Source organism: Sus scrofa, chromosome 13, assembly GCF_000003025.6.
Source record: "Sus scrofa isolate TJ Tabasco breed Duroc chromosome 13, Sscrofa11.1, whole genome shotgun sequence".
Taxonomy (NCBI): domain Eukaryota; kingdom Metazoa; phylum Chordata; class Mammalia; order Artiodactyla; family Suidae; genus Sus; species Sus scrofa.
Window position 1 is genome coordinate 48,644,636 of NC_010455.5, and position 25,251 is coordinate 48,669,886.

A 25,251-nucleotide genomic window follows, 5' to 3' on the forward strand; every position below is an offset into this window, starting at 1 on the left:
TTACTCAGTGATGTGTCCAGAAACTCAAGTCTCTTCCTTTTTTCCACTTTGTTATCCATAGGATGCTGGAGTTTTGTCCTTGAATTTGATGCCTCATAATTAAATTACAAGGTGGCTGCCAGATCCTGACATTATATTTCCATCTAGAGAATAAAAGGTAAAGAGCCAGGTGCACTTGTGTCTTTTAGTTAAGAGCAAAAACTTTCCCAGAACTTCCATCCTTACCACAAGCAACTTTCTATTAGATCTGTCACCTGGACACCCCTGGCTTAAAGAATGACCAAGGAAGTGAGTAATTCATCTTTTTGCAACCCTTTAGGGAGGTGAGTCAGGGATAGTGGGCTTTGAAGTGACTCTTTATAGCTAAAAAGTCTCTCGACCTTCTCCCTGTGGTTTTCACATTTACATGACAATTTTTCCATCATTTCTGCTTTTTGCTTTGGTTGCTCTCCAAAATTGTTACAGAATGTCTCTATTTTTCTACATTGTTTGATAGGTTCAGGCAAATAAATACATGAACTTTGCTAACTTGGAATCTTTAAACACAATGACAAATTTACTGATAGTTTTGTAAATCAGAAAATGAACAAGGGCAAAGCCCTAGACAAGATAACATCAAAAACATTTCTTTCTGCTATGGTTATGGGAGGATCAGAGGGTGGAGCACTGTCCAATTACAACAGTACAGCCAATATTATCTTTTCTCGGCCTCTCTTGTTTTATTTACTTCAGGATACTAAGAGGACACAGCTGCTAGAGAGATGACTCCTGTGCTGGAAACAAGGACTAGTCTATGCTCAGTGTTGCTCAAGTTCTCTCATTATTGTCCCTCAAGAAACTTTTTAGATATTTTTTTCCTAATTGCCTCTCCCATAAAATCATAAGAGATAAACATGGTGACTATCTGTTTATGCATATTATACATATTTTTTACACCCCTCCAACTGTGAACCAATTTTTGCTCCCTTGAACAAAATGATAATACTGTTCCCACTGAGAATGCATGTCAATAACATAAATAATTCTTCTTAGGAGAGGTGAATGGAGGGAATTAAGGAAACTATCAGAATTGGAACCAACTCTTTGGATGATGAATAGAACTTTACATGAAATGATAGAAGGAAAAGTATTAGATGTATGGAAATGCAGGAATAAAGATGAAGAGGTAAATTAATGTTAGAAGTAACTCAGCTGGTATCACAGGTTTAAATGGGCAATAAAGGGAAACCATCCTTAAAGATGCAGAACTCTCAGATTACGCACTTGGGGATCTCAATGCCAGGCTTAAAAGGGTAAACTGTAACAAATGGAGAATTCATTAAAGGGAAAGGAATCATTCAGCAGTTGCAGTTTGGTTGATGGCTTCCAATTTGACTGTTCTCCACACCTTTGTTTGTTGTTGTTTTTTGTTTGTTTGCTTTTTCAAAAAAAGTGCTCCAAAGTTAGAATAAGAGAGTCTACTATAATGATCTTTGGAGCTCCTGTCGTGGCGCAGTGGTTAATGAACCTGACTAGGAACCATGAGGTTGCGGGTTTGATCCCTGGCCTTGCTCAGTGGGTTAAGGATCCGGTGTTGCTGTGAGCTGTGGTGTGGGTCGCAGATGCGGCTAGGATCCCGTGTTGCTGTGGCTCTGGTGCAGGCGGGTAGCTACAGCTCCAATTAGACCCCTAGACTGGGAACCTCCATATGCCATGGGAGTGGCTCAGGAAAAGGCAAAAAGACAAAAAAAAAAAAAAAAAAAAAAAGAGTAAGACAGTCTACCTTAATGATCTTTACTAGTGCAGACAAGCATCTAATTTCCTACTGGATAAGAACAGCTTAATTTATGCAGATAAACAATGGCTGGGCACCTACCAAAGCAGCACTTGAAGACCTAAGAGTGTTGTGGAAAAAGACTGAGTCAGGAAAAGCCTGTGTGAATTATCAAATGCTAACCTCTCCCTTCTAGGAAAACAACTAGAAGTTTGAACATGAATAAAATTTGCTTTGTGTTGTACTTTTGTCCCCTAATGGTCTCAATTATTTTTGCTGACACAAGTACAAAAGAGGTTAGAGAGGACTGGCACCATGTAGGTGAGAAGACCAACCCATTTCTGCTAATGCCCTGGAGAAATACGCCCAAGTCATCCACCATGTGAAAGCAATCTTTCTCATACCTCCAAGGTCAGTAAGACCTTAAAAACAAACTAAAACCCTATTGCATGAGTGCAAATACACTAGGGTCATATTATAAGTTAACCAACATTTCAGACAAAATTATGTAATAAAAATGAGTGTGAAACTCATAAATAGCTCTTTCATTTGCTTTCTCTAGTATTATTTCATCCCGCTTAGATCAACTCCCACTTTGAAAAACACACACAGAACAGGATAATTTCAAGAGATGGGCATTAAAAATAAAAGTGATGTCTGTCTTGGGAGGTGTCAATTAACACATTATAGATAGATAAATTCCTTTGTTTTTGAGATATTAGATCAATAAATCAAAAAAGAGGAAATCTAGGCATTTTCCCCTCACTAAATTTATGACTCTGGCTGTTAGAAAGAAAATTAGAGATTATACAAGAGTATCGATTGATCCTTTTTTACTTCAGTGAGGGAAAAAAATCTATACCATGCAAAACTCAAAGGCATCCAACTCTTTTCTGAGGGGAAACCATTACATGAGATGCACTATCTTTTTACCCCCTGACCAGAATGCAAGACTTATAAATACACGTACAAGTTAACATTTCTTAAGTTTAAAAGGGGATTTCCTAAACTCAGTTTGAATCTCGGAGTGGGTCCCAGACAGAGGGTCTTAGAAGAAAAACTGGTGTCATCCTAATCAACTCTGTAATTTAGGTAATGTATCAAAGTAGTGTTTTATTTTGATAAATGTATTTAGTCAAGTATGATGTTACCATTTTAGGGGAAACTGAATGAAAGATATGCGTGAACAAATGTATTATCATTACAACTTTTTCTGTAAATGTAAGGAGTTTCCGTTGTAGCACAGCAGAAATGAATTCGACTAGGAACCATGAGGTTGAAGCTTTGATCCCTGGACTTGCTCAGTGGGTTAAGGATCTGGCATTGCTGTGGCTGTGGTGTAGGCCAGCAGGTGTAACTCTGATTTGACCCCTAGCCCCCTGGCCTGGGAATCTCCATATGCTACAAGTGTGGCCCTAAGAAGCAAAGCAAAAAAAAAAAAAAAAAAAAAAAAGTATGCCCAAGTTAAAAAAAAAAAAAAAAAGATTTCTTTCCAGTTTACCATCCTTTGAGAATTTGCTCAGTATTCTGCAGAGAAAACTAGATGAGGGAACGGCGGTGCAGAGAAGTTAACGTACTTGCCAAGTACATAAAACTACTAAGTGAAGGGACTTGACATGTGCACCCACATTATTGGCTCCACAGTGTGTAGTCCTAAGACACTAACTTATCATAGAACATATTCTACTATGGAGATGCTTAGGTTCAGATTCTCTTGTGCCTTCGTCACTTGTAGTACTCGTGAGAGTGCCAAGTTGGTGCTGAACACACGCAGACTGAACCAATGCACAGCAGCCCTCTCTAAAGACTGGGGTACTGAGTTGAGTATCTGCCCATCTATTTCTCAGCCTCCCCAGCCCTGTAGGGGGTGGGAACTGACATTCACCAAGGCCCTCCTATGTTCTAGTCCATTGTGCTATGTTAGACTCTCATTCAAGTCTCAAAACCACCCTATAGGGTGCATCAGAACACTTCCTTTTTCCACTCAGAGAAATCAGAATACATAGAAAGAGCAGTTAACTTCCCCAAATCATACAGCTATCAGAAGGGCATCCAGGATCAGAACCCCAGGATTCCTGCTTTAGAGATCAGGCTTTTTCCAATAGACTTGCAGGCTCCCAAATGAGATCATCACAGGGTCTGTGTTTTCTCAGAGAAGTGGTTCTTTCCTCAAATACCATCTCAGGAGGTCATCTCCTGAGTTCCCCACATTACCTGTGCCCCATTTACTTTCTATCCTGTTCATCTGCTTTATTCTTCATTGTATTCATATTTCGTATAATACATTGTTTGTTTACCTTCTGCCCTGAATCAAACTGGTAAGTTCTAAGAGGGCAGGGAATTGTCTGTCTCAGCCACACTGCATTCCAGAGCCTAGAACAACACCTGATGCAGAGTACTACTCAAAAAAATATTGCTGAATAAGTCAATGGACATAGAGGAGATTCCAATAAGAACTTGTTACTATCCTTGCTATGATCAGTACTGTCTCTTTTTATTGGTTAGGTAACTCAGTTGACAAAGGATTATTTCAAAAGATAAAACTGATGGGAAATTGAGTGAACGATGTTGGTTTCAATCAGATCAAAGCACAAATTTCAAGCAAATTAGGAGACCAAACATTCGTGACAAGGATGTTCTCCAAACACAGATCAGTCAACACCACTGAATTTCCCAACACAGCCCCAGTTTTCATTGCTTCTAAATCCCTCTAAGTTCAGAAATAGCCCTCTGCTGCTGATCATAAATATTCTTAATTCATCTCTCATTTTTCTATCAGGAAACAATTGACCTTGGGTTTTTTTTTTTATCATTTTATTTACGTGTTCCCTGCAAGGCTGGGAACATTGAATTTCCTAAGAGATGATGTTAATAAGATCAATAAACCACAGCTAGCATGTATCTAAGTGCCATTTCTTCACCCTTAACCTGAGGCACCTGGTGCTGCAGGCAGACAGCCTCTGCTGAGATCCACCCAGCACCAGCAATTCTGAAGATGGCAGGAAGGCACCTTTGCTTATAAATTTTGAGTGAGCTCAAGCATTTTGATGACCGAGATAACAAGCCAAATACAACGCAACAGAGAACTCAGTGGGGAGTCTGGAAGCCTGGAAGCCTGAAGTCCTCAAGTAATATTTGAAAGCTATCTCTCAACATAGTCCACACTAGGGGCAGAACAGGTGGAAGGGAAGCCAGGGGCAGGGCTCAGGCAAAAGGTCAGTTCCTTTGTTGGAATCCTGTTCTGAGTGATGGGGGTAAATCAGAACAAACCATCTCCCAAGTGGGTCTTACCTTACATCTGCTTTCAGAAGTTTCTAGTTCTGTTGTATCCAATGTAGGCAGTGGAAGGAAGCCAGAGAGCTCACTGCTTAATGGCAGAGCTCCTTGGGCCTTGAGGAGAGGTTATTCAGACAATACAAATGTGGTATCATTTCCTGTGGTCTCCAGACTCCAGTGCACCCAGGCAAGCAGGCTTGCTATCCTGCAAACACACAGGCCAGAGCAGTTCCCCCTGTTCAACCCCCCACGGGATATGCCCTAGGTCACTACCGCACAAAGCATTCAGTCTGACTCACTGGCAAAATTCAGTGGGGTGTCCCCTCAAAACACTGGCCTGGGAGCAATGACTAGCCCCTCCCACCCGAGCCCTTATCACTCCACTCATTTGTGGTTCCAATTCAGAAGTTCAGTAGATTCAGCTGGAGGGCTCTGGGGAACTGTAGATTCCCCTGCTTCACTTCAGACCTACTGGTGAAGAGAAGGGGCCAGGGAGAGCTTTAATTAGAGTAGGAGAGTCCATGTTTTTAAACACTCCCAAAGGATCTTCATAGTCCTCTCAGCTAACATAGGCCTAAGAACCATTTCTCCAAAATTCCAGTGGTTCTCAAACAAGAATGCATGTTATCTGAGTTATTAGAGAAGATTTTTAATAAACACTGATGCCTGCCTTTCACTCTAGATTAGGGTTTCTGTATGGTGGAGGCTGACCTGGGCCCCTACCTAGTGATGGCCAAACATTCTTCCCTTAAGCAAAAAGTTTTCCAGACATTGCTACATGTCATCTGAGAGACAAAATCCCCTGCCCTTCCTCCCCATGGTGGTATGACAGGTCATCTTATGTTTTCTAGCTCATTTTCATGTGCAATCTTTTCTTATTTCATTTTCCTTGCATCTTTCTATGCCCTTATAATTGCTGGTCGCTTTGCTTGATAAGATATGCTATCTTCGGTATATATGGGCACATGTGTTTTAGGAAAATACCATGTCCATATCTTTAGCTCAAGGCAGATGTCCCATGTATCTTATATAACATGTTCATGGCCAAGATTTGTATTTGCATTGACTAAAGAAATAATTCACAAAAAGCAATGGACAACTGTTAATACATTGCAAATGAAATTAGCAATTTTTAAAAAAAGCAAATTAAAAGGACCCAGAACATTTTTTTTTCTCTACCAGTTTGGCAAAATGGACTCACTCAGTAAGTGTGGTCTCCAGTGTCTTGTGAGTGTTTGCAATGTGCCAGGGAGGGAGTAGCACAGACAGGACTGTTGCCATGATGTTGCTTATTCTCTAGAAGGGGAGAGACAAACAGTATGCAGAATTATACACCAAGCAAGCTAATTTTACAGTCTTAAGTGCCATTAAAGAAACAAAAATGGGTGACATGGGTGGAGAACATGGAGCAGCAGTAGGCTACTGTAGAGGATTAGAAAGGGACACAGTGGAAGTGACATTTGAATATAAAACTGGTACTGTGACACTCTGCTGGTTACATGAAAATTGGTCTAGCCTTTTAGGAAGGTAATTGGTCAATATAGATCAGGGGTTATAAAATGTTCATTTGATCCAATCATTTAATAAATAGGAGACATCTCTGAAAATGTGCAACATCAACACCACCTCTGGGACAGTAGGCCAAGGAAATTTCCAAAACACTGTGAAATAACCCAATACTGTAAAAACTTCATATTTTTTTACAAAGCTATAAGCTACTGAACTGTCAACAGATGGGGATGGTTGGATGAATTCTGATAGATCTACGGAAATGTGGAGAATGCTTACCATATAATGTAAAAAATTATGTAATATGTAGAATGCATAAATACAGTCTAAAAAATATGTTACTAATGTTTCTATACCCATTGATTGTATCTAAGCCTAGACAGGTAAGAAAAGATGGAAAGTTAATTCAACAAAATAAAACAATGATTGTATAGGAGGTGGTTTTTATTAGTTTTTTTTTTTTTCCTGCTTTTCTAAGTTTTCTGATTCACTTTTCAAACAGATTTCTAAGAAAGTGCTTCAGACTTTTGATCTTGCCTTTTGCACCAGGGATATGAGCACAAAGGAAAGACTATGTGAACATACAGTGAGAAGGGGGCCATCTGCAAGTCAAAGAGGCCTCAGGAAAAAGAAAAAATCTGGTAACAACGTGATCTTGGACTTCAGCCTCTAGAACTGTGAGAAAATCAACTTCTGTGGGTTAGGTACCTAGTCTGTGGAATTTTTTTTTATAGCAGCTCTAGCTAACTAACACTTCCATATTGCTGTTCTAATATGATTACCATTAGCAGTGTGCTTATCTTTCTCTTCTACTAGCTAAGTTGCTGATAGAGCAGAGGGCTCTGTCTTATTTGCCATTGGAGCTAACTTCAGTGTCTTTTACAGTTCCTTGCACATTGTAGTCATTCAATAAATGTTGGCCAAAATGAATTTTCTGAACTTTTTCCCTTAACATATCTGGGGATATAATATCTACAGAATGTTAATAAGCAAGGTCAAAGAATGTGACCTTCCAGTCATAAGCTGATTAGGTTCTGGGGATCTAATGTCCAGTATGATGATTATAGTCAATAATGCTGTATTACAAACTTCAAAGTTTCTGAGAGAGTACATCTCAAATGCTCTCACCACAACAAAAGAAATGACAATTATGTGAAGGAAGGGATAGAAGTGTCAGCCTACTTTGCAGTGGTAATCATTTTGCAATATATAAATGTATCAAATCAACATGCTGTATTTCTTAAACTTATACAATGTTATATGTCAACACTATGTCAATGAAGCTGGAGGGGAAAAAAGAAATCTAAACAAGCAGAAAAACTAATTAAGTAAGAAAGAGTCAGCTCAAAGGGGAAATTAATATGTTGTAAAAACAACAACAAATAATCAGGTGGTAGATATCCTCCATAAAATATGTGCATGATCAGGAGTTATTTCTATTCCAAAATAAGCACAAGTTATGCCTCAAGAACTAGACAGTTGTGAGAGCCATTAAAATTTTTGTAGTAAGTTTCAGGAGTATCAAAATGTCTTCCTAATGTCTATATTAGCACCAGTGACGTAGTTGCAAAGGGATAATTTGGCATATAATTTGCTATAATTTTAATATACTGAAAACACACTTTTGAGCAAGTTCTGAATTCTGACATAAACCTTCCTATAGTACTATTTTTCAATAATATATATAATTTATTATGTATTATATATAATACAACTTTATATTTTCCAAATGTGTAGCTCAGTTCAAATAATAGCCTTTTATCTCTGTATTTTAAAATATTTTAGATCCTTGCATTTTGAAGTTTGGTCCCTGAATCAAAAGCTTTCTAATCACCTGGAGATTTGATGGAAATGAAGAATTTCAGACTCCACCCTGACCAACTAAATCACAACTTGCTTTTTAAGGACATCTCCAAATGATTGGTATGCTCATTAAAATTTGAGAAGCACCCCACTCTGGAATGTGGGCTCTCAAGATTAATTGACATGTTCAACCTTTCTATCTTTTCTGTTTGTCTGAAGAGATGAAAGGATTAGAATTTTGCATAGTTAGAACAGCACCATTGTAAAATTCTTCATGGTCTTTGTTTCATTTTTAGACAAAGGGAAGGACAATCAGACAGAGTCATTTTGAATTTAAGAACTATATCTAGCTTAGTCTTTCTGGATTTATCTGTAACCTGGAGACAGTGTCCTAGATAGGGGAATGGATGGTATAAAAAAATCCAGTGTCTTTCAGATAAATCACAAAGTCAACAAAGAAATAGGTGAAAGTACAAATAAAAAACTCTTGAGAATCTTCCTAAAATGACTTAAAGCCAACCTAAATATGACAGTTCAATTTTAAAACAACAGGGAAGTCTCGAGTTTCAAGGGTAACAGTGAAGGTGATTGCTGGAAGTTACTTTTCTTGAATCTGACATTGGTCAAAAGCCTTTTAAAGAAGGTTTTGTGTTTTGTGCTCTAATAGTAATTGTAAATAGATATTCAAATGGATATGAACAAACCTCTCTATGACATATAAAGCCAAAATATTGACCCCTCCTTTTCTCCTACCTCCAGGCACTGATTTCACAGAAGAATTCAATTGTATTTATGGCTCATGAACAAACATAATGGTAAAAATGCTATGTGGGTATAAACACATTTCTTCCCAGGGGCTCAAACTGCATTCTAGACATTATCTCATTAACTGCTCCCTTAAATCTTTCTCATTGATTTTTATATTTTTTGAACCAACAAATTCACTATTGTTTGCATATGAAAGAAAGAGTTCACTTCAGTTAGAAATTGAGATCTTAAGCATTTTTATAACTGCGATGTTATATTTCAATTGACAAGGAGCTGCTGGAGTAGCTTCAAAAGAAAAAAAAAAAAACAAACCAAAGTGACCTAACAGTATTATTTATTTATTTATGTATGAACTAGCCAAAAGTTCTGAGGATGTCTTGAGAAGACTGTATCAGGAATGCAAATATTTGACTAATGTCCTTTGGCTGTATCCACCAGGAAAGATGTGTCTGAAGATTAGAGATGTGCAAATGTCTCGTTTTGAAAAGGAAAAACAAAACACTAGTATACATTATTAAATAAGCTGTTCAACACAATAACGCAGTGATCACTAGGGGCCAGTAGGGATTTGCCAAGAACAAGGTCATTCCAAACCAGCCACATTCCTGATTTTGACAGAAGTACCAGTCTGGTAAAAGAAGGGAATGCAGAGGTGCCATACAATTCAATTAAAAATAATCTATTCATTGAGCATGTCCCACATGCCAGAAACTGTGGGAAGCACTTTATAAATATCTTATTTAAGCTTTTGAAACCTATGAGAAACTATTATCACTGACAATTTACGTATAAGGAAGAAGAGGCCACAGTCATATGGTAGTTCCCAAAGATAACATTCCCAATCAGAATCATCTAACACTTCGTCCACAATTTCTGTGACAGTATTTCTGTTTGCAAGAAAATATATCCAAACAAACTAAGATGATAAGAGTGAGGCATAAACCACAGTGAGATACCGTCTCACACCCATTAGGACTGCTACTATCAAAAAAACCAGGACGTTCCCAAGTGGCACAGAGGGTTAAGGATCCTGTGTTGCCGCAACTGTGGCACATGTTGAAACTGTAGCTTAGGTTGCATCCCTGGCCCAGGAACTTCCACATGCCCTGGGTGTGGTCAACCGCACCCCCCCGCCCCGCCCCCGCCGCTAAAAGAAAACAAATGTTGGCAAGGATGTAGGGAAAAGACTCTTGTCATTGCTGATGGGTATGTAAAATGATATAGCTACTATTGAGAACAATATGACATTCCTTAAAAAATTAAAAATATAATTACTACATGATTCAGCAATGCTATTTCTGAGAATATATCCAGAAGAATTGAAAGCAGGGGTTCAAAGAGACTGTACACCTAAAAATGATTAAGATGGTATTTTATGATGATTTTATGTTCTGTTTTTTTTTTTAAATTACAATAAAAAAAGAGTGAGGAACATAAGAATGAAAAACGCTGGCTAGAAATTCTAAAAATAGTTTTTGCTTGTCTCCGTCAAGGTGACTGTAATACAACAAGAATAAAAATAACTAGGGTAATCGTTCTATTATTTACTAGCTATGGTTTATATGATATCATTTTTTTATATTATTCAGGCTCAACTATCACCTGCAAAAGTGGTTAATACTGTCTATCATTGTCCCCCTCTTGTAGGCTGTTTTAAAGATCCAAATAGCTGGAAGGGTTCTGTAAACCTCATTCACTTCCTCTGGTTTTATTGCCATCTTTGCATGTCTGTCTTCTTAGTCTAGATTTCGACTCTCATGCCCCTCTTCGAGTCATGCATTCAACTGACTCTACTTTGATGTCTCAGGGATAGCCTCAAATTTGAAATATCTCAAAATAAACTCATGATTCTCCCCTCAACCCCACTTCTCCTCCAAAGATTCTTGTCATAGTGAAGAGTGCCTTTCCCCACCAAGCTACCTTTCCTCCTTCTTCTGAATGATGCCCACACCTAATCAAAGAAGGCCTGTCTATTCTCTGGCTCACCTCTGCACCTACTATTTCTTGGAGTCTTTTCCTAGCCATGCTGCAGGGATCAGCTTCCATTCAAAGAGCTCCAAGAAGCCTTAATTTATACCCCCAAACCCCTACCGGGTATGCCTACAATGTGCTCCCATTATTAATAAATGCATTTATCATTGTATTTTTCACAGTGTATAGGAATTAGTTGTCAGAAAACCTCATTAACCTGAAAGCCCAGAGGAAATGATATAAGCTATGCTCATTTCACCACTTGGTCGCCTGAGCCTTCTGTTGGCCTACAGTATACCAGGCACAGGAATGTGAATTGTGAAGTTGTGAACAAAACCAGTATGATCCCTGCCTGTATGGAGCCTGCCATCTAGATGTGAGACAGACAAGGGAAAGTGAAACAAAAAATTCTGAAACAGATAAATGCCATGGTGATAATGCATAGTAAAATATATAGATATGGAATGATACCTGAGACGTGTATTAAAATACTCCAAAGGTTGGAGGTGGGCGGTAGCAGGTCCATTAAACAAACATGTCAAATATTGATAATTCTGGAATTTAAAAAAGGTCACCTAGGAGTTCCTGCTGTGGCACAGTGGGTTAAGAATCCTACTGCAGCAGCTCGGGTTGTTATGGAGGTGTGGATTTCGATCCCCGGCCCAGTGCAGTGGGTTAAAGGATTTGGTGTTGCTGTATCTGTGGCTTGGATTCAATCCCTGGCCCAGGAACTTCCCTATGCTGCAAGTTAGGCCATAAAAATAAAATAAGATATAGTTCACCTAACATGTGAAGAGAATGAGTTAGAAGTGTACAAAAATGTAAGAAAAATTACTCCTGTGGTCTTTGTGGAAAATCATGGTGGCTTGGACTGAGGGAAGCAGCATATATTAAATTGGGTTGAATGAAGCAATAAAAAATATGTTTTACACTTACATAATTATTTATGTATTTATTTATTTATTAATTATTATTTTTCTTTTTGTCTTTTTGCCTTTTCTAGGGCCACTCCCTCGGCATATGGAGGTTCCCAGGCTAGGGGTCCAGTCAGAGCTGTAGCCACTGGCCTATGCCAGAGCCACAGCAACGCGGGATCCGAGCCGCGTCTGTGACCTACACCACAGCTCATAGCAACGCCGGATCCTTAACCCGCTGAGCAAAGCCAGGGATCGAACCTGCAACCTCATGGTTCCTAGTCAGATTCGTTAACCACAATGCCATGACAGGAACTCCACTTACATAATGTTTACACAAATATGAGAAAATAGAATGTGTTCTTTTTGAAAACCACATTAACTTCCAAACAAAATCTACTAGGAAAAGGGCTCCTAGACTTAGGGATCCTAGAATTGCTAAGGTCATCCTCCGCCCAAAGAAATCTTCCCTATTAGGCTGTCAAAGTACCTGGAATTCAACCATTAGGACTATTTGGACTTTTTGGTAAAACATGTTGTTGCTAGGAGCCCTTGGTTGATAGTGACTGTGGTGATTGCCTTCTCAAATTATTAGACATGAGGCAAGTCAGCTATCATATCGAAGATCCTCCTCTTACATGATTTACCTACTAAGATGCTCTTCCTGGAACACACAAGAGTAAGGCTCCTTCATTGCCTGCATGGGATGTGTATGTATCTTAATCACATATAAAGCTTCAACATGATCTTCTGAAGACTTTATTTGACTCAAATTAAAATTTAATGTTCTTGGTTTGTCCTTTGTCCACTTTGTTCAGTGAAGAATTCAACTTAGTACTCTTAGCCTCATTTGGTTGGGTCTTTTTTAACAGTAACCACCTTGTGAAGTCAACCCCAGGACCTCGGCTACACTGGAAGCCTGGACAGGCACTGCCTCTCCTTCTGGGACAGGTGCCGATTTGTGTCAGATTCATTTGGTGGAAGCAAACTTGGCCACTCTTCAAGAGGCCAGCCTGAAAATGTTTACTTTATTGAATTGTTGGTTCTGGGAAAGGTCTTCCTGCTTGCATTTTGCTGTAATTTTTTTTTTTTTTTTTTTTTTTTTTTTTTTTTTTTTTGCTTTGTAGGGCCGAATGTGCAGCAAATGGAAGAACCCAGGCTGGGGATCGAATCACAGCTACAGCTGCCAGCCTACACCACAGCAGCTTGGGATTCAAGCCACATCTGTGACCTATACCACAGCTCCTGGCAATGCCTGATCCTTAACCCACCAAGAGAGGCCAGGGATCAAACCTAAATCCTCATGGATACTAGTCGGGTTTGTTACCTTGGAGCCACAATGGGGACTCCTTTGCTGTATTTTTACAAACCAGTTAGAGACCAAGTGGTAAAAAAACACTATTTTTCCACCTGTAAATGAAACAAAGGATTCGAGTAATGGTCATCCTTGGAGAAAACTACTAGAAGAAAGGAACTAGATAAAACTACTAGATGACCAGGGGTCAGATTACAGAAACTCTGTGGAGGAAGGTGGTGTGAAGCCTGACGAGAAAGAGGAATATAGGGCAGCTGGAGGCAACTGTTCATGTGCAGGGAGGCCCAGGGTTGGGGGCAGAATGGTCTTGTGAGTCTTATAGATCTTGAACACAAAAAACAAACATTTACGTTGAATGATATGGACAACAAACACACCAACCCTGCAATGCCACCCCATGGAATTCTTTCTGGTTGAATAAAGGTAGAAAGAGCCCAGCTATCTGACCATGGGAGATCTGCTTTAAAATGGCATGAGACCCATACAAGAATCACACCGCAACCGTTAGACAAGAAAAATAGGCTTTACTTACTGACTTTAAATAATGCCTATTATTAATTTAAGAGAAAAAAAAATCAAGTTAACTAGCAGATTGCATGCTAAAATTCTACTTTTACATAAAATGGCTTATTTTCACATGGGACATTCTGAAAGAATTTATCCTGAAATACAACAGCTGTTGTCAGGGGGTAATGTTTCCTGTGTTCAATATTCTCTCTTATTTTTGGTTTTCTAAAATATATTCCTTGCATACGTTAGAAAAATTATACAATTGCTTATTGCGGCAAATTTACACATTTGAAGAAACCATGCATTGTAAGGAACAACAGAAAAGCTATGCTTTGGAAAATAAAGGAAAAAGTGGGTTCTAAGGTCAACTTTTTTTGAGGTATCAAAGTATATAAAGCAAGGTTTCCCAAACCAGTTCCATGAAATGTTAAATTTTTTTTAGAGGGGGAGGAGGTAAGCCTGTGCTCAAATAATATTAGAAAAACTGAGGAAAATAAGTTTAAATGATTTTCTTCACTGCAAAACTTCTCAGAACCTGAGAAAAAGAAATACTTTTTTATTATAGAAGCCTTTCCTCTCTCACATATGCATTACTCATTGGGACAGAGTTTGGGAACCCCAAGACCATGAAATGACTAAAGGAGGTATTATGGGATGTGTTCATCTAGTCCTGTGAAGCAACATTTTTTTTTTAAAGATTCAGCTTCTTTTGTAAGATGAGAGCATTATAACCTGACTTTATATATTAATAGAAAGCAGAAAAATTCCTTGTGTAAGGCCTTTCAATTTCTGAGGCAACTTTTTTTCATGCTACCTTAGGTGATGTTTCAAATGAAATATTTCTAAAGGTGCTTTGGATGTCTGAAGGTAACATGCGGTAAAAAATAATGTTTAATAACAGCTACAACACTAATGATATACTATCATCTAATCCAGAGGTCACTGAGGTATTTCTGGAAAGAGCCGGATAATTAATATTTTAGGTTTTAAGGGTGTGCAGTGTCTGTTGCAATTACTCAGCTCTTCTGCAGCAGCATGAAGGTACATAGCTGTATGTGATATGTAAAGTAGTCAGTGTGGCCATGTTTTATTTACAGTCAGTGGGCTAGATTTGGCCTATGGGCTGGAGTTTGCCAATCCCATATAATCCTCTTGGGAGACCCCAAGACTTGTTTTGGTCATCACACTCATGGGATTTGAGACTGTTCATATTTTCTGAGGAAGAGATTCCTTTATCAAGTCTATGTGTTGACTATGGAATAAATGTACATTTGCTCAGTCATGCCCTTTGAAAGAAGGAAACGAGAGAGGGGAATCCCAAACAGTGATGAGGGACATGGGGACATGAACACTAATTTAGACCTAAGGAAATGAAACTAAGGGTGTTTTTCTGAATAAATTTAGGAATGTTTGATAATTCATGCTAGTAATTTGGAGAAAGATGGCTGTCTCTAAGTATGTTTATTTTTAACATCATTACTTACTGTTTGTGAAGGGAAAGATACATAAAAATTGTTGCTCAGTTAGTTAAAAGAAATAAGCTCCTAGAGGGGAGAAAAAAGGTACAGAATTTTGGAGAGGCACTTTAATCTGTGTTGACATGTACTAATATTTTAAGGGTTAGATTGAATTAATTAAATATAGCCTTTTCAGCCAATTAGTTAAAAACATTGAATCACTTTTTAAAGTTTCAACATGTTTAAGATTTTCACTTTATAAAAACTTAAGTGCAGACCCATAGCTTGTAAACACCTATCTTCAGGTTGAAGTTCCCTCCATTTCTACCCTGGTTCTTCCTTAGATGATACTTGATTTATGTGTTTCTGTGATAAAGCCAGCTGATGTGCTTGGTGAAAATTCCAGATGTTGGATGTGACAAATGAAATAACTATTTCACATCCACCAATGTATATAGTTTAAGCATACGTATCTGACATAAAAAGTTAAGCTATAGTACCCACTCTATTTCATTAACATGAATAAAATCACTCGTATATATTGATTTTAAAGTGTTCAACATGCATCTGGCTACCGTATAAAACCTAACCACCCACTGTATTCTTCAAGGCACCTCTATACCCAGGCTGTGGCTTTTCAACACTCTTACCCACATCCCCACAGCAAACTGTGAGGCAGCCCATCCTGATTCTCCAGACACATCATGCTGTCTGACCTCTTTGTCTTCTTCCTGTCCTTTGCTTATCAAACTCTAAGCATCCTTCAGTTCAAACTCAAATATTTTCCCTAAGAAAACTTCATGGGTAACATGAGCCCAAAGTGATTGTTTTCTCATCTGAATTCCTAGAATATTTACCTCTTTCCACATTACAGATAATCGTTGTTGAGTTTTTTTCTGTTTTTATTAGATTCTGTACATGTTTAATGTATACAATCTGGGGAGTCTGAATAGATTCATAGTATTTGGGAACCATGCAATGATAATATCTATGTGGTAATACCATCACTATAGTCAAGGTAATATTTGTACCCATCACTTTTGTTTCTTTCTTTTTTTGGTTACTCCACAGCATATGGAGTTCTCAGGCCAGGGATAGAATCCAAGCCACAGTTGCAGCAATGCCAGATCCTTAACCCACTGTGTCAGGCAGGGAATCAAACCCATGTGGCTGCCACTGCAGACACAGTCGATCCCATTGTGCCACAGTTGGGACGCCTGTATCCATCACTTCTAAAATTTCCTTGTGTCTTTGTGTGTGTGTACATGTGTATTCATGTGTGTGTGTGAGAGTGTACATAAGGTTTACACTCAATAGATTGTCAGGTTCACAACATTGTGCTGTTAATTGCAGGTACAATGTCATACAGCTGATCTCAAGAAATCATTCAGCTTGTATAATTGAAACTTAGATACTTTGAACAACAACCCCCCATGTTCCCCCTGCCCCCACCCAGATACTGACAACCAGCATTCTATTATCTGCTTCAGTAAGTTAGATTATTTTAGATACCTTGTATAAGTGAAATCATACAGTATTCATTCTTCTCAGACTGGTTTATTTCTCTTAGCATAATGTCCTCCAGGTTCATTCGTGTTGTCGCCAATGGTAGAATTTCCTTCTTTATAAGGCTGAATAACATTCCATTGTAGGTATATACCATATTTACTTCATTGATTCTTCTGTTGATGGGCATTTGGGATGTTTCCCTATCTTGGCTATTGTGAATAATGCAGCAATGAACATGGGAGTGACATCTGACTTTTCATACAGTGTCTTACCTCTAAACTCCCAAAAGGAGGACCATCACTTTTAAAGTTTTATCCATAGGATCTATCATACTATCTGCATCTGGTGGTAATTTTCTTAATAATTATTTGTTGTCAAGACATCTGGATGAATGAATAGGTTATATAACCCAATGAGACTGTAAGGGCCCAAACTGGCAATCAATACATAATGCCTGTGATGGTTATGATTTATCAACTTGACTGGGCTAGGAAATGCTGGTAAAGATTATTTCTGGGAGTGTTTGTGAGGGTGTTTCTGGAAGATAAGATTAGCTTTTGATTCGGTATAGTGAGTAAAGAGATATGCACTCATCAATGGAGACAGGCACCATCCAATCCACTGAGGGTCTGAATAGAACAAAAAGGCAAAGAAAGGGCAAATTCCCTGTTTCTCTTCTTGAGCTGGGATGTCCATCTTCTCCTGTCTGCAGACAACAGAGTTCCTGGCTCTCAATCTTTTAGACTCTGGGACTTACCAAGTTTAGAGGCCTGAGAACTGAGAGGCTGCTTTAAGTCCCAGAGTCTAAAAGCAGCCTCTCAGTTCTCAGGCCTCTAAACTTGGACTGAACTCACCCCTAGCTTTCCTAGTTCTCCAGCTTACAGATGCCATGTTGTGGGATTTCTCTGCCTTGGTAAATGTATGAACCAATTTCTATAATAATTTTTTTGTACAAAGCCACAGCAGTTCAGGGACTTATTTTGAATCCAACAACATATAAAAAAGATCATACACCAAGACCGAGTGGGATTCATCCCAGGTTCACAAGGATGGTTCAACATATCCAAATCAATCAACATCATACACCACATTAACAAAAAGAAGTAAAAAACCACATGATCATCTCAATAGATGCAGAAAAAGCATTTGACAAAGTCCAACATCTACTCATGATAAAAACTCTTACCAAAGTGGATATAGAGGAAACATACCTTAATACCTTAACATAATAAAAGCCATTTATGACAAGCCCACAGCCAATATACAATAGTCAATGGAGAAAAGCTGAAAGCCTTCCCACTAAAATCTGGAACAAGACAAGGATGCCCACTCTCACCACTTTTATTCAGCATAGTATTGGATGTCCTAGCCATAACAGTCAGACAAACAAAATAAATAAAAAGTATCCAAAATGGAAGAGACAAGGTAAAATCGTCACTGTATGAAGATGACATGATACTATATATAAAAAACCCTAAGGACTCCACACAAAAACTACTTGAACTGATCAACGAATTCAGCAAAGTAACAGCAAAGATTAACATCAGAAATCAGTGGCATTTCTGTACACTTACAATGAAATATCAGAAAAGGAATACAAAAATACAATACCTTTTAAAATCACACCGCAAAAAGTTAAATACCCAGGAATAAACCTGACCAAGAACATGAAAGACTTATATGCTGAGAACTTAAAACATTAATCAAGGAAATTAAAGTGGATTCAAAAGATGGAAAGATATTCCACACTCCTGGTTTGGAAGGATTAATATCGTAAAAATGGCCATACTACCCAAAGCAATCTACAGGTTCAATGCAATCCCTATCAAATTACCCATGACATTTTTCACAGAACTAGAACAATATTTCCATAATAATTGATTCCTCTTTTATATGTTTTGTTTCTCTGGAGAAGTCTGACTAATGGTGATTTAGTTGATTTTTAGTTGATTTTAGTTGATTTTATATTTATGATTTTAAATTCTAAAAATGATTTAAAGATATATACATTGGATCTCAGTGAAATAAAAATTCCAATCATAAAGTCCAAGATTTAGATGATCTATACTAAAAAAAAAGATACATGGAACAAGAGTTTTTCAAAGTGATAAATAATCTAACACTTTATAGAGGACTAGAACATTTCCAAGAGAAAAATTATTAAAGATAAAGAAATTATACCAAAGTTTTGTGAGAATAATAATTTTAATATTTCAATTTTTTAAAAAAAGTTAAAATCTACATATAAAGATCATTTGGATTAGCTAAGCGCTTGTTCAGATAACTGAGGCAAGAAAAGTTGCTGGAGTTCCCAACGTGGCTCAGTGGTTAACAACACCGACTAGTATCCATGAGGACTCAGGTTTGATCTCTGGCCTTGCTCAGTGGGTTAAGGCTGTGGTGTTGCTGTGAGCTGTCCTGTAGGTCACAGATGTGGCTCAGATCCTGCGTTGCTATGGCTGTGGTGCAGGCTGGCAGCTATAGCTCCAATTCAACTCCTAGCCTAAGAATTTCCATATGCTGTGGATGTGGCCCTAAACAGACAAAAGACAAAAAAATAAATAAATAAATAAAAAGAAAAAAAGAAAAGAAAAGTTGCCATCAAGGAGGAATTATGAGAGTGAGGAGGATGGCAGAAGTTAGGAGAACAAAGTATGCCATGGCCAATGGTTCATGCTAAACACTAATCATACTGTTTTCTATTTTTACTCTTACCAATTGTCTAAAAACTGTTACCTGGTTGAATATGGTAGAAGAAAAAACTATATTTGTAAACACAACACTGTGGTACAGGATTCTTCTTTTCCATAGGGAATTACTCTTTTTAACCAGGAGAATTAATTCCATCCCTAGGTTTTCATTTAATTTTACAATTGACCAGAGAATTTTTGAGCTTGTTTCCATTTCTTATTCCTTATCAAAATGGATTAAAGTATTAGAAAACAAGAAATTTCATCCCGCACTAATAGAACTTGAAATAATTGACTGATTTTGCTTTTTGCTGAAGCCTCTTAAAGAACACACAATCATATCATGGTCTAACTTATGCCTCAGTTGTTTCCTATGACTATAAACCACCACACCTGTTCAACTTCTCACCTAATAATAGTTCTGTGCTGCACAAATGCATATGTAAAAATAAAAGCAACACAAATTAAATTACAGCATGAATACAAATAAAGTTTGCAATATTATAGATAAGGTAGCTGAGATGACCTTAAATTGGCGACTTCTGTTTTGCTGTTCCAAGACTGTATGGTAAGTACACAAAACCCATGTCCTCATTCCTGAAAAACAATCAAAATTAGAGCATTCTACAGAGATAATATGAACCAGAATGGGAAATGCATGCTTGAGTTAACTGCCATTCTCCATCAAGACAGGAAGGCATAGTTTCTTAGATTTCCTGTTGTGGCTCAGTAGATTAAGAGCCTGACATTGTATTCATAAGGATACTGGTTTGATTCCTGGCCTTGCTCAGTGGGTTAAGGATCCAGTGTAGCTTCAAGGTACAGCATAGGTCACAGATGTGGCTTAAATCTTATATTGCTCTGGCTGCAGCTCCAATTCAGCCTCTGGCTAGGGAACTTTGACATGCCACACATATACCCCCCCCCAAAAGGCATAGTTTCTTAATATTTTTATCTTTTTATCTTTACTAGGCTAATTGAAATGCAGGCCCAGAAATGACTGGAAACTTTAATTTGTAGGCAGTTGGTGAGCTCTGCTTTGGTACATATTTCTCCCTCTTAATGTCTTTTCCTCCAAAGAATCAAAAGAGTAGAAAGTTAACAACCTGAGAAGGATAATGCCGTGATCTAGGGAAGGGCAGGCCAGCACAGTGATAATGAATAATTGAATAATTTATACACACTCTCCAAAGCTGAGCACAAGCTGCCCAAACTCCATCAGCATCAGTGTGGAGGCAGGTGTGAGCCAAGGAAGGTATTCTGGAAAATTTGACTGGGTTTCTCTGGGAAAATTCTGATTAAAGAAATGATTAAGTATAGATTGGCCCATTTTATATTATCCCATAGGTCTCTTATATTGCTTTCATGTTTTTTCACTTGGTTTTCTGTCCGCTGTCCTGATTATATCTGGAATCGAATATAAGGCACAAATGAACCTTTCCACAGAAAAGAAAACCATGTACTTGGAAAATAGACTTGTGGTTGCCAAGGGAGAAGGGGAGGGAGTGGGGTGGTTGGGGAGCTTGGGGTTAATAGATACAAACTATTACCTTGGGAATGGATTAGCAATGCGAGCCTGCCATGTAGCACTGGGAACTATGTCTAATCACTTGTGATGGAACATGATAATGTGCGAAAATGGAGTGTGTACATGTACGTGTAACTGGGTCACCATGCTGTACAGTAGAAAAAAATTGTATTAGGGAAATAACTATTTAAAAAATAATAATAATTAAAATAAATTATTAAGAGGGACTTCAGGGGTCAAAATGAAGACTTTTGTTCTTTTTATTTTAAAAAATATCATCCAGGGAGTTCTCGTCATGGCTTAGTGGTTAACGATTCTGACTAGGAACCATGAGGTTGTGGGTTCAATCCCTGGCCTTGCTCAGTGGGTTGAGGATCTGGCATTGCCATGCGCTGTGGTGTAGGTTGCAGATATGGCTCATATCCTGTGCTGCTGTGGCTCTGGTATAGACTGGCTGCTACAGCTCCGATTGGACCCCTAGCCTGGGAATCTCCACATGCCACGGGAGTGGCCCTAGAAAAGACAAAAAAAAAAAAAAAATCACCCAACTCAAACATTTTTAAAAGAAAATCCATTAGCTATTAAATATGTATTTGTCTAGCTGAGCAGAAACTATAATTCTCTCTTAATCTTCTAAATGCAGCTTTCTGGTAGGTTTAAATCACTAGGAGTTTCCATCGTGGATCGGTGATTAACTGAAGATGTAGGTCTGATCCCTGGACTCGCTCAGTGGGTTGGAATCCAACATTGCTGTGAGCTGTGGTGTAGGTTGCAGAAGCGGCTCTGATCCTGTGTTGCTGTGGCTGTGGTGTAGGCCAGTGACTGCAACTCCAATTGGACCCCTAGCCTTGGAATCTCCATGTACCGCAGGTGTGGCCCTGAAAAGAAAAAAAAAAAAAAAAAAGATGCCACTAAATATAAGTGTAAGTTCCATTGAATGTTAATGAGTAAAACTGTCCAAATTGTCCTGAGGAGGTGGCACAAGGCTTGGTATAGAACATTGTTCTCATGTTCAATTGATACATTCATAGACTGTTGCATACATTCATGCAATATATTCACAAATAAGCTTTAAAGCTGAAAGGAACATTAGATAAAAATGATTTGGTCTAATTTCCCACGCTTTGCAAAACTGAGGGCCAGAGACACTAAAAAATGTACACATAAAAATTTGTGCAATATCAAAGAAGGAAAGGGAAAATGTGAAGTCAGGTTTTCTCCCATCAAGATTAATGCTCTTTTCCTACTTTCTGCATCCCAGTGAGGAGAATTTGAAAATGCCACTTTATGTACCAAATGTCTATATTGTGTCAAATCTTCAAAATTGCCTACATTCTCAAATAAATGACTTCCTTCACTTCTGGGCAGCGGATTCTGGTTTCAAATCACACTCTAACTCTCCAAAATCAAGGTCAGAATGTAAAGACCAAGGACTGCAGCTACACACAGGGAATTCTGAATCTCAAATCCAGAGTCTGGCTTTTGTGTGTGTGTGTGTGTGTGTCTTTTTAGGACTGCACCCGCAGCAAATGGAAGTTCCCAGGAGAGGGGTCCAATTAGAGCTGGAGCCACCAGCCTACACCAGAGCCACAGCAATGCTGGATCCAAGCCACATCTGTAACCTATACCATAGCTCACGGCAACATCAGATCTTTAACCCACTGAGCAAGACTAGGGGTGGAACCCTAGTCCTCATGGATGCCAGTTGGTTTTGTTAACTGCTGAGCCATGATGGGAACTCCTCTTTTTTTATTTTGGCCATACCCACAGCATATGGATTTTCCTGGGCCAGGGATCAAACCCATGCCATAGCAGAAATAATGCCAGATCCTTAACCCACTGAACCACAAGAGAACTCTCGGAGTCTGTCTCTTTAACTGACTGTCTGAATCACTTCAACATTAGCACTGCTTGAAGTAATAGGAAAAGATTATATTTTATTTTCATTAGCATCACTATCAGAGTACCGGGAACATTATTTTATGGTTTCAGATGATGAGTTTTGTATTTTGTTCATTCATTCATTCATTCAGCCTTTATTGTACATCTGGCACTGAGTGCAGTAGGAAAAGCAGGTAAGAACACACACATGTAATGAAAAATTATAATCAAGTGAGAGAAGACTTTATAGTCCAGTGAGGGTTCCATGCGGGTAGTGTCCTTAAGTGCCAGGATTTGTAACAGGAAGAACTGGTGGGAGTGTAACCAGAACACAGATGTGTATGACATGTCAGGACACTCAGGGACATGTAGGAAGTGGAGCCCAAGGGCTCCCTCACCCCATAGGCATGGCAAACATGACAAACCATCCTGTCTGCTGGGGAACAGCCCCCTGCTCCCAGCACCTAAAAGAGGCTTTAGGAGAGGAGATATGAGGGATTCATGTGGGTAAGTAGTAGAGGCCATGGTTCAGAGCCACCAGTGGCCCATCAAGAAATTAGACTTTTTTCTTTTTCAGTAGTCAATATGAAGCCACTGAATGGAGCAGCATGATCCTAGGAAGCTCATTCTGGCAACTCCTTGGAAGTTGGCATCAAGGAAGGAGTTAGTGCAGGGACCACTAGACAAAAAAAAAAAAAAAAAAATCAGGCCAAGTTTTCAGTAAGATCTGCCTCTCCAACCAAATCAGAAGTGCTTTAATGCCAGGACTTATGTCATTCTCAACTTATATATACCGAATATTGGGCATATAGTAAGTGCTCAGTAAAAAATTTAGTCAAGTGAATGAAAAGAGAAATATATTTCATTTTTTTTTCTTTTTATGGCCCCAACCTGTGGCTTACAGAAGTTCCTGGGCTAAGGCTGAATCTCAGCAGCTGACTTACACCACAGCCACAGCAATGCCAGATCTGAGCCTCGTCTGTGACATATGCCACAGCTTGTAGCAATGCCGAACCCTCAACCCACTGAGGGAGTTGTATTGAACCTGTATCCTCATGGATACTAGTCAGGTTCTTAACCCAGTAAGCCACAACAGGAACTCCTAGAGAGCTATATTTCAAGTGCTATCCTCTTAAACACTGTGGGACTTCCCATCCTCTCTCCTTTCTTTTGCCTTTGGAACCTTTGACTTAGGGCACCACTGGCACTCAGAAGCCCAGGCGACGTTGCTTTGCCCTGCTCATAGCCACTAAAACAAGGACCCAGTGATCCTAGTGGTTTTCATTTCAAGGAGTGCAGCTTTGTGAAAGCTCCACGGTGAACAAAGCTGTAAGATGGCCACCCATGTGGGAATGGGGAGCAGACCGCAATTCAGAAATGAGTCAGAGCCATCAAGGCAGTCTGCTGCCTGCTACAAGCCATGAAACACAGCATTGGAAAAACCATTGCTGAGGTCTATACTAGGGCCCTTCAGTGGCCTCCTTCTGGCTAAAAGGCTTTCACTTGAGTGCTCTGGTTTGTGCAAGTTGGTTTAAGATGAATAATTCATAAAGGGTACCTAGCACCACCCTTGAGTAACTTTTCACTCTCTACCTGCTCAGAAGGATTAGCTGGACTGTCTGCAAGCCACAGGAGGAACACTCTTGAAATCTGTCATTATCACACTTTATGGGCATTCTCTTTTGGGCATTCTCTTTACTTCATGTTCATTCTCTTTACTTCATGATTGTTCCCTTTGGATATCTGTAAAAGCATGTATTCCTGGAATGTTCTTGCTTCCCTGTGTGTGGTTTCAAACAGAGTGGAAGACAACGAGAGCATCTCTGAATCAACCATGTTTTCTTTCACCATCACTATGTCAGAAGAAGGAACTAACTTCCCCTGACTCTCTGTTTATTGCATTGAGCAAGGGAGTGGGAGATTAAAAAGGCAGAGCATAAATTCACCCCTGATTCTAAGTACTTTGTTTGAAATGACATGAGCAAGAAAACTATCTCCTTGGAATCCAGGAAGTTTCCCCAGATTATTTGTCATTCCCAGGGCTCCAGGATGACATAATAGTCAATTTAGAGGAGATTTATGGCACTGCTGGCAGGACTGATAAGGAGCAACTGCACAGTAGGGGTTATTTGGGGGAGGCACTTTTAGTGCTCCAACCTGCTCCAAATATCCTTTTCTTAGCACACTTTGACGATTTTATTTTATTTTTTATTTTTTTTATTTTTTAGTATGACAATACCAGACACTTTAAAACAATCCGTCAAACTAAGCTGGAAGACAAACATAACTTCATGTCCTGAAAAACTTTATGTTCTGGGTCAGCCAACAGCCATCACTACTAATGGTTCCCTGACTGCAGTAGTTTTC

At 38.8% G+C, this 25,251-nt stretch overlaps 1 protein-coding gene across 1 annotated transcript in view; it reads right to left on the minus strand.

Annotated features, from left to right (window-relative positions):
* The window catches only part of SUCLG2 (succinate-CoA ligase GDP-forming beta subunit), a 439,671-nt gene continuing 420,635 nt past the window's right edge, over positions 6,216-25,251 (minus strand). The window contains exon 11 of the mRNA XM_021070828.1: positions 6,216-6,325. Coding sequence (XP_020926487.1) covers positions 6,231-6,325 — 95 coding nt within the window. The 3' untranslated portion in view covers positions 6,216-6,230. The remainder of the gene's footprint in view (positions 6,326-25,251) is intronic.